Source organism: Branchiostoma lanceolatum, chromosome 1 (assembly GCF_035083965.1).
Source record: "Branchiostoma lanceolatum isolate klBraLanc5 chromosome 1, klBraLanc5.hap2, whole genome shotgun sequence".
Lineage (NCBI taxonomy): Eukaryota > Metazoa > Chordata > Leptocardii > Amphioxiformes > Branchiostomatidae > Branchiostoma > Branchiostoma lanceolatum.
In genome coordinates, this window is record NC_089722.1 from 20,168,289 (window position 1) to 20,178,428 (window position 10,140).

The following is a 10,140-nucleotide window of genomic DNA, read 5'->3' on the forward strand; positions in this document are numbered from 1 at the left end:
ATGGATCCATCCAGAGCTTTCACAGGGGCCGTAGGGGGGGTTGACTTCCCGGAGAGGGTCTTTAGGGTCCTGTAGAGGGAGCCTTGGTCCCCTCGTCGAGCTGATGCCTCTGCTTCGTCTGCCAGGTCATCTAGCCAAGTCTGTTTATCCTTCCGCAGTAGTTTATTGCGCTGGGCGTTGAGACGTCTATGCTCGCTGTGGTTGCCTTCCAGTCTGGCTGTTCTTCTTGCCTCCACCACATGCAGAGTTTCTTCAGACAGGAAGTCTTTCTTCTTCTTCCTTCTCTTGTGCCCGAGCACTTTGGTCGCAGCCGTGGTGATGCCTTTCTTGAAGTCGCTCCATATCTCCTCAGAGTTGTCCTCGTCTGTAGACAAGGCAGCAAAACGGTTGTGGAGGTCAAGCTGGAAATGAGCTGCGACTTCGGGAGACCTCAGTCTGGAGATGTCGACCTTGCGCTGTACTTTGGAGGTGGGGTCCCTTTGGAGGCGTAGACAGACTGTCATGGCGAGCAGCCTGTGATCGGTATTTCCAAGCTCCGCGCTACGGTAGACACGGCAGTCTGTAGTGGTGTGCCAACGTCTGTTGGTAAGAATGTGGTCCAGTTCTTTCCTAGTATAGCCGTCGTTGCTGATCCAGGTCATGCTGTGGATACGCTTGTGTGGAAAGAAAGAGCGCTCAGTTCTCAGGTGGTGGTTGGTGCAAAACTCCAGCAGTCTTGAGCCGTTGTTGTTGCAAGAGCCGGTTCCGTGGGGGCCAAGGGCTCGCTCAAAGCCATCTCTGTCAGGCCCAGTTGTGGCGTTGAAGTCTCCAAGTACCCAGATTATGTCGTGCCTGGAGATGTCATCCATCAGTGCAGACATCTGGATGTAAAACTCGTCCTTCTCCTCATCAGGCGCCATGTTGGTTGGAGCGTAGGCTACTATGACAGACACTCTCCCATGGGTATGGCGCAGGCGGGCAACGAATAGCTGCTGTATAAAATGTAATTAGCGGTAAGATATTCAAGACGAATCTTCTCTCCCGAATTAATGTTCACACCTGTCCGACAGCACCGTCATTGTGCGTGCGGCGGACGGTAGTTTCAAGTTGAAACATTATGGTGTCAGCACGACTAGAGACAAAATTTACCATATATATGATTAGTGCAAAGATAGTACATGATACTGACAGAATAATAGAAAAAAAGGATGGTTTATTGTTCTGCTAGATTGATTTCAGTCAACCATTATCGGAAAAATCCTGAATTTATGTTACCCAACGTTAACCTCACAGATGAAATATTTTTCTCATAACGTTCACTCAAAGAAAACTATACAATTTAAAGTTGATATCATAATCTTGTTTATTTACTGCATGTTAAGACTTAACATTCAAAGTTCCCAAATATATATACAATGTATATATAAACAGCTCCTTGAATGCTATCCTGAGGTAGTTACTGTAAATCTTTAAACTTTTGCAGTGGTTTTATCTTTGTGGTTGTTGCAGTGACCTCGACGAATATAGGTTTCCGATGTATTACCGCACTATAGATTGTTTCAACTGTAAATTTAAACACGTGAAAACCTCCTTTTTCCCGCCTACCACAAAAGAAAACCACCGCAGACGTAGATAAATTTATAGTATATTAGACGAAGGTTTGATACATCCTGTGTTAAATTTGCATAAATAGAATACTTTAAATACTTTATAATATACTTGAGCCCTATTTTCTTGTTAGTGACGTCGCTATTTTCTGTGTGTAACAGACTAATCACTGTAACAGTGAATCAACCTGGTATAATGCTGATACTTACTAATAGTTATTCTTTAAGCTAAACATTTGACACAACTGGCAAGTCATGGAACAAATTTGCCCTGAGTTATTCAGAATCTACATTAAAAAAATTATTCGTCATTCATTAAATATCACTGAGGTGATGACAGAATCTTCATGAATAATAATTATTATAATAATAAAATCCTGTCTCATTGTTGTCATATTACAAATAATGTTGTTTTCATGGCACAGAGATATAATTTCTTGAATAAACAATTATATGTGTAATAGCCAAACTGCATTGTCCTTGATAATGATTTCATTTTGATACAATTATGAAGAGAATAGATCAAAGATTTTGTACAACAATTTCTTATCTTAAAACATAGAATTGCAGGGATTATTCTTTCTAATTCTAATATACATAAAATTATCAACAAACCCCATATTATAACCACCTTAGCACATTGTACAAACTTTTTATAGTTATATGATTATGGTTAAAATATTACACAAAATAATGTCTTTGTAGTAATGGTAACATTGTCATTTTAAGCAAATGTTGCTTATGTAGGTCTTTAAATAGCTAGAGTCAATTCCATGTCACCGAGAGGGTTTTCAGGTAATATTGCTAGTGAGTTCAAACAATTTTAGATAAAAGACTATTCCAGTCAAAATAGTTTTAAATTGTTCAAACAATCAAGAATGAAAGTTTGAACATGTTTGAACTTATTTATATATGTTGGAACTATTTGGAAAGTAATTGCACAAATATCTCTTTATTTAGAACAATTTTCAAACATCTATGTGATTTTTCACTGTTCGAACATGTTGGAACAATTTGCATCATTTTTCAAATGGTAGATTTGGGTTATTGCCCCCATAAAAGTAGGTGCTAATCACACTCTATTGTCTGCCTCTGTATATTTTTAGATTTCACGTCTAGACTTTTGTCTTCAGATGTCTATGCATGGCACCTAGGCCTAATCCCCTATACTTTGAAGGGATGTGTGAATTGCCCTGTTCCCATCCCACTGACCCAGTTATACCATGTTGTTATAATGTTGGAACATGTAGGAACAAATGATCAACCTATTTTCCAACAGTTTCGAAAATAACACAAATAACATGTGCAATGTTAGAAATTTGTCTAACATGTTGGAACACAGCAGAAACTATTTAGAACATCACATGAATGTTGGAAATTGTTCTTAACAGTCAATTATCTCCCTTAGATTGTTACAAAGGTTTTACAAATGTTAGAACAAAAGGCAACAAACACCCTCTTGGTAATGTGGAATCGACTCTAACAACAAGTGTTGGTTACAATCTGTGCATATCATGGTAGCAATTGGAAGGATTTTTACAGCATCTCAAAACCTTTCGAATGACGGACATGTTCTCAGCTCCAATCTCGAGAAAAAATGAGGCACTGAATACAACTACCTTTGTATGCTACCATCTCCGTTTCTATACTAAAATGAGATGTTACTTCTATAGTTGACCTATGACCTTTACTTGTCCTGTGATTGCTCTGTGTTGAACTGCCCAGCAGCACCTTTCACCTCCTGGAATGTCTCCTTGCTGGGAATGATGAGCTCGATGTTGTAGTGTAGTTTCTTACTGGTCATCCAACTGTAGGAGTTGTCAAACTTCACCACATCTGGAGTTGGGAAATACGTAAAAAGATATATGCTCCCAAAAAGAACGTAATACATTTACATTGTACATAATCAAAAAATAAATACACAAAAGGACTAGCACTGCGGAAAATCAAATCTGTGGGATTGCTTTATAATAATCTGAGACCTGCACAGCAGAATTGGAGGTAGATAGAGAGGGTACAGTGTACAACATTGTAACTTATATAACTACATGTACTTATGTCTACCCTCAGAGATTAACTATAGAGTTACCTGCATGAGATACTTATCCCTGCAGTTCCAGAACAAGCTACCAGGAGGCCTAAACCTACACTACTTTCTCTTGACATCAAAAGCTATCTGCCACCAACAAATGAGCACCACATCATGTCCAGGACAAAAGATACAAAGAGGTGAGTACGAGGGGTGATCAAGAAGTCCTCGGCCTCACCCAGAAATAAGGTGCACGACTCAAATATCGGGGAATAATTTTTAAGAATAAACTTTTAAGGCTTTTATGAATGTCTACCAAAATTAAAATCATTGTGATCATCAATTTGCATGTGACACCCAGTAACGTTAAGTGAGGTAGAAGGATAAAGACATGGACAATTGAGCTGCGACCTGAGGTGTGCGGGCCGACTTGCTCCGCTGAAAGTCAGATACCCGCTTCTTTTTAGATGAAACAAGAAGGGAATGTTCATCAAACATTTTGACCAAAAAAAAATGTCTTCGACGATTTTATGCCGATTCATGGCATGAGAAACTCCACCCATACAGATCTGATCACAGTTCACCCTTGCATTTCCCGCCACTTACCTACTGATTTTTAAATGGACGTCGACTAGAAAGTAATGACCACAATAATGTGATATTTGGTGGATATTGCTAAAAGATGTCATACTATATACCTTTGCCCCAAAATTTGACCTGTGCACCTTATTTCTGGCCGAGGACTTATTGATCACCCCCCCCTCGTACATGAAATAAAACACAAAGAAACAGTATAATTTATTGTACTCACATAGTCCTGCTTCTGTACAAAGCACATCTCCTTCTGCCAAAACCTTCTGACTGTTGTGTTTTTCAGAAGGTACCACTTCCTTTAGCTCCTCCCCCTTCTGCCCAGAGTTCTTGATCCTCTTCCTCATGTACACACCAAACTTGATGTCATGCTGGTCTGACTTGAACTGCCACCTGCATAGAATAGTGTACAAAAACATACATTATGTACATGTATTACGTGTATGTTGGCAAATCTGATGACAATAGGCCTAGCATGAACATGAAAACAAATTTACAGTGGAAGTCACTTAAAAATGACTATGCATGATGTGCAAAATGACTAATAAACAGGTGGACGTATCAACTACTACGTATCTAATACCAGCTCAGAACAGAACAAGAAATAGTCATGCCTTCAAGTATCTAAGTGATCAACCTAGGATTGATATGTTTAAAAAATTGTTTTTTTCCAAGAAATAGAGTGGAACTCTTTGCCAGCAAGTAGGGGCATCCTCCCTAGATGGCTTTAAACAATACTTGCAGTTAGAATTGCAAAATTTCAGTGTGACAGGTCATTCAGTGTATCATATAATATAACCAGCTATTGCCTGCAAAGCTGGTGTATTACAATGAAGGGCGGTTATTCCAGTAATCCTATGAATTGGCATATGTGAATTGTAATGCTGGGGGGGAATGCTATCAACATACCTTATAACACAGTTGGGCACTAAGACATCATACTCTAAGGTGAGACAGGAGCCGTTCTGTACTGTTACTGTAGTCAGCTTCCCAGTCACTGATGTCTCATCAGAACCAGAATAGTAGGACTTTGGGATGGAGCCTCCAAAGCATATCTGAAATTGAGGAATATCTTACACACTGAGCGTACACATTATATAAGTGGGATTTTTTTTAGCACAACAGCTTGTGGAATTTTTTTCTGTTTTTTCCTTCTCCTTTTTTTCCTGCCAACATCCTTTAGCAAATTTGCTTTTTCATTGCCTTTCTGGCAAATATCATTTTTCCATTTCACTAAGTCAGATTGGCCCCAAATCGTTAAAAAAAACTCCAAACCGAGAGCGTAAGTGTAAGGTGCTGACCTTTGACCTACACTTGGGGTCCCCATCAGGATCTGTAGCTGTCCCTCCCCAGTAGGTAGGCAGGTAGTGAGCGTCGATCTTCTGTAGTAATAACTCCTTCCAGTCACCTAGTTGGGGGAGGGGGGCAAGGAGGCAAAGAGATTGACTGAGTAAGTTTGTGCGTGTGGGAAAAAATACATACTGTAAATTCATTCATTTTCATAGAAACTTAATTTTGGGGTACAAGGGAAAAGGAGGCTTTTGCCGTGTTTCCCGTTTGCAATTGAAACAATTCTGTAGTACAGTAGCAATACATTGGAAATGCATACTCACAGTGAGGTCACCGCGAAAATAAAACCATGCACCGCAAACATTTCAAGATTTACAGTAATAAAATAAATCCAGGCTGATTTTTGCATTGAGCAACAATTAAAAAAAAGGAATGCTGCAATTTTAAGTTTGACTGGCCAGACTGTAAATTTGGTGCATTTACAAGAAACTGCGTCTGGTGCAAAGACAAGTTAGGATGAATACTGTTACAATTTCTTGACAATTACTTAACGTATTGTTTTTCTTATCTTAGCAAGTACATGTACCTGACATCATAGTACTCCGTCTTAGTGTTCAGAGTAAAATATAAGACTTACTTCCACAGATGTAGAGCTTGCTCTTTGTGTCTTCACTCAGGAAGGGTCTCACCAAGGAGTACAGGACAGGAAACAGCCTTGGTGCTGAAAGATGGGTCGGTAATGGACATGTGAAGGAGGAACACTATATGTATAGGTTGTCCCTCGATGGGGTCACCGTGCTGTAACTCAGCACCATCTAGCGACACCACACTGAGTTGCACCAGTTATACAATATCATTGATATCATTGATAGTGATATTAAATCTGATAGGAATATCTGCTATTAAAAGATGTTGCATGATAGGTCAACAATACTATACCATTAGGCTTGCGCCTGAGGCGTCGCCAAAAAAGTAGTAGTGCTCACCTCGAATGATCATTGCAGTCTTCAGAGTTTCAGGATAATTTGCCTCAAAGATCTTCAATATCTAACAAGGTAAACATAATACAGATGAATGATAATGTTAAAATTCAACAACACTATATTCAATAGAAAGCAAATTGAACACTAATGTGGTATCTTCCTGTCTTGTAGTATCATCATCATCATATATATCTATCTTGTAGTATACAACTATGAAGGAGCCACTGTACCTATATTGAGGTGTATTGCACACTTATAGGTAATACAAGCAAAAAGTAGATACACATTCATGGTGCAAAATAGACCATATTTGACAAGCTGTCAAGAGTATAACAGTACTAAAACTATAACCTCGGTCCAGTGGGCTAGTGACTTGTTAGGATGATCCTATCTTTTCAGTTTTCCTTTGACAAGGTAATAACAAAAATGTTGCATTTAAATGAATCCAATGGCAAAATGAATGTATGATTAATATATTAATGCCTACCTGAATGTCAACATCAATAGCTGTAAAAGAACAAGAAACAAAAACAATATGAAGTACTAAAAGTAGACAGAACCATACAAGTAAACCAAATTCAAAGTGGGCTGATATGTGTCTGAAATAAAGATAGATTTTACTGTGCATTCAGAAAAATGAACACAATGTGACAGTTCCTACTGTTCCTGAATCTTCTACTGTTTCTAAATCTCCGAGTCACCAGGCAGTGAAGATACTACTAGAGATTACCTTGTTTGGACATGTGTCTCATACCAAACTGGTCCAAGTCAATCACCAGTGTGAGACCTTCCATAGGGCGACCCAGCTGCAAAGATCATACAGACACGAAGGTTGTCAGTGTTGTGGTTTTCATTTTTGGAAACAGTACTAGTGTAGAGCTAAAATGGAGTAAGAGCGCCTTTTCTCTTTTAATCACCACTGTCTGTTGGTTGCCTGTGTGTACGTAGTTTTTTTTTAATACAGTAGAGTGGCTGGTTTCCACATGCATGTTGGGGTCACTGACAGGAAGTTAGGTCAAAGGTCCCACTAGAGGTTCCATCACATTTCCTGTCTTCAATTTCCTGGCAGGTCTATTGCCTTATGAGACCCAGTGGGAAAGATGCATCAGACAAAATTAGATTCAGCAAAAAAATCACCATAATGAAAAAAACAAAGTAGATCTTTGATTTCTTCTTCATTGTGCATTAGAAACATTGACAATTGATAACAGTTGATAACAATAAATGTAGAATTTCTTATCTACTGACCTTCTTGGATTGAGTCCTGAACTCTTCCCAGATCTCCTCCAAAATCAGAAGTTTGAACTTGACGATGTCAGAGCACTGCACAGACTGGAGCATGCCCTTGACATCCAACAGGCCGAAGGGGTCGTAGAACACAGGACAGCCATCCTTGTCCCAGCAGAACAGTCCCCCGGTAAAGTACTTAGTCAGCACCTGGCAACAGAGTTTGGCATATCTATCTTCTTAGGCCACAGCAATTTTACCTTTTTACTCACTTCATTACTATGAAGCCATTCAACAAATTCCCAGAACATGTATAGCAAAATGGCCTAAATGCCTTTATTCATCTTTTATCTGCCACTGTTTATATGTTCAACATTCATGCTTTTTCATGAATGGCAAAGTTTTAAAAAAAACAGTACTTTAAAAGTTTTGATAATTTTCAATCAACAGGTCATCTTCAGCCCCTATATTCTCCCCCTAGACTTATTGCAAATTTTTTATTATTATTTTTTTCCGGCCCTATTGCTCCATTTTTTTTCTGAAAAGAAGCCAAGAACCAACTGGTATGGCCTTATCATATTGTTGCGTGAGAAAGGCTCAAATAAACAAGTACAAACATGGCCTCCGTAACAGGCTCGACGAGTCAGGCTTTTTATGGCTGTGCTGAGAGCATGTGGCCCACAGGAAGCAGAGTACCAAATCAATATGCCATCAGAGATAAAGCTAATTATATTACAAGCCCAAAAAGAAGCCCAACTTGTAGAATTCGAACCTTCAAGGGACCGGGAGGAAAGCACAAACGAAGCTTTAAGAACTTGTGTCTGATGATATAGCCCTTCAATCACTTAGGAAGTTATTTGCAAGCATATTGTCCTACTATGAAAAGAATGGTCATACCTCTGGCACTTTGTACTCCTTCTTCAAGTTGTCAACATTCAGTCTTTTTCTGAACTCCAGATTCTAAAAACAAAATGTAAAGAATAATAACAATCTCCAAATATTCATAACAAATGAAAAGTCTTGTTCTTTAAGCAGTGAATTTAGGAATTGCAATACTTCAATACGATTTTTCTAAAGATTACAGTTGAATGAGAGACACACAAAAATCCTGTCTTGGATAATCCCACGATATAATCTATTTGATGTAATCCCAGATAGATTAAACATTGAATACAATGTATACAGAGAAAAGACACTTGACACCTTATGTTCCCAACAAAAATATACCTGAATGTAGCATACTTAGATAACATCCATCAGAACAACAAGCTAACAAAAATAAGAACTTACTAATCGCAGCATTTCTTCTGCCTTTGCAAGGTTGAAACTTCTGGCTGAAAAATAAATGATATACATGTATAACAATGTTATGTACCAGAATAACAAAATGCAAGTAAGTGAAAACATTACAAGTTCTTAAAAATAGGAAACAACAAAACATCTATGGGAATCATTCCTATGACGTCTTTGTGAATGATAAACAAAACAAAACATAAAGATTTGATAACTACCTCGGAGCCATTTTAGGAGGAAGACATCGTCCATATGTGGCTGTAAAACATCCTTGATTTTGTTCTTGAACTGGAAGGAAAAGAAACAAGTTGATTTTATCCAATCCACAGGTTTTAGAAAGCAGAAAAATATTAACAGCAGAAAAAATCACATGATCAAATTGTGATGTTGAAATCTCAAACCAATACAAATTATGATACTCATGGCTAATAGTAGTCAAAACTCAAGAAGACCACTCAGGGGACCAATAAAAACTGATCTATGTGGACAGGTGGTTACTATAGTCTATAGACAGGATTCTTCAGGATTGACTGTATATCAATGGACAGGTGGTCCTTATGTATAGGTGGTCACTTGTACAGGTTTGACTGTAGATCAATGGCAAGGTGGTCCTTATATAGAGATGGTCACATGTATACAGGTTGGACTAGCTCAAGAGCTGTAGCTAATGTTTTGACTCAAATATCTGCAAATAGGTCATCCAAGACCCCTATGTCTCTTCTACTCTTTTTTTAGACAAACCCATGATTCACGCTTCTAGTCCATGATCTAAAGGGAGTTACGACATCGCGGTCTATCTCACCTTCTCCAAGGCCTCCTGTTGTTGAGTACTGAGATCGCCAACACGGCCGCTCATCTTGAAATCTTCTTCCTTCGTCTTCTAGTTCTGCAACTCAGCTCAAGGACGACTGTGGTCTAAAACAGTCCACTTCTTTTATAGCTCAACAAGCCGTGGGAGTTCCGTGACATCATGTTTGAATTGCATCCGTATTATCCATTTTTTACCTCATTCAATTGGCGTTATTACGGCATCTAGAGAGATAGAAATAGATATCTCCATGGTGACACGCCTACTTCCGTGTTTCATAACCAGTGTGGCACGATTTGCGGCAATAATATGTCGTGAAATACATTAGCGGGA

The 10,140-nt window shown here is 38.7% G+C and overlaps 1 protein-coding gene across 1 annotated transcript; it reads right to left on the reverse strand.

The window, feature by feature from the left end:
- Positions 1-1,324: 1,324 nt before the first annotated feature.
- On the reverse strand, positions 1,325-10,116 carry LOC136440296 (SEC14-like protein 2). Its single transcript, XM_066436247.1, has 13 exons — positions 9,802-10,116; positions 9,218-9,287; positions 8,997-9,040; positions 8,604-8,666; positions 7,728-7,916; positions 7,210-7,285; positions 6,967-6,986; positions 6,483-6,543; positions 6,134-6,217; positions 5,508-5,614; positions 5,116-5,261; positions 4,427-4,599; positions 1,325-3,422 (listed from the first exon to the last, which is right to left on the reverse strand). The coding sequence occupies exons 1-13, from the start codon at positions 9,853-9,855 to the stop codon at positions 3,274-3,276; spliced, it is 1,236 nt and encodes a 411-aa protein (XP_066292344.1). The 5' UTR covers positions 9,856-10,116; the 3' UTR covers positions 1,325-3,273.
- Positions 10,117-10,140: the final 24 nt, after the last annotated feature.

Excerpts from the sequence above, each read along its gene's own strand:
- LOC136440296 (XM_066436247.1), bottom strand. The coding sequence starts at position 9,855 with ATGAGCGGCCGTGTTGGCGATCTCAGTACTCAACAACAGGAGGCCTTG. Across the intron at positions 9,288-9,801 it reads AACAGGAGGCCTTGGAGAAG|TTCAAGAACAAAATCAAGGA; the intron begins GTGAGATAGACC and ends TTTTCCTTCCAG. Across the intron at positions 5,262-5,507 it reads ACCCCAAGTGTAGGTCAAAG|ATATGCTTTGGAGGCTCCAT; the intron begins GTCAGCACCTTA and ends CCTCAATTTCAG.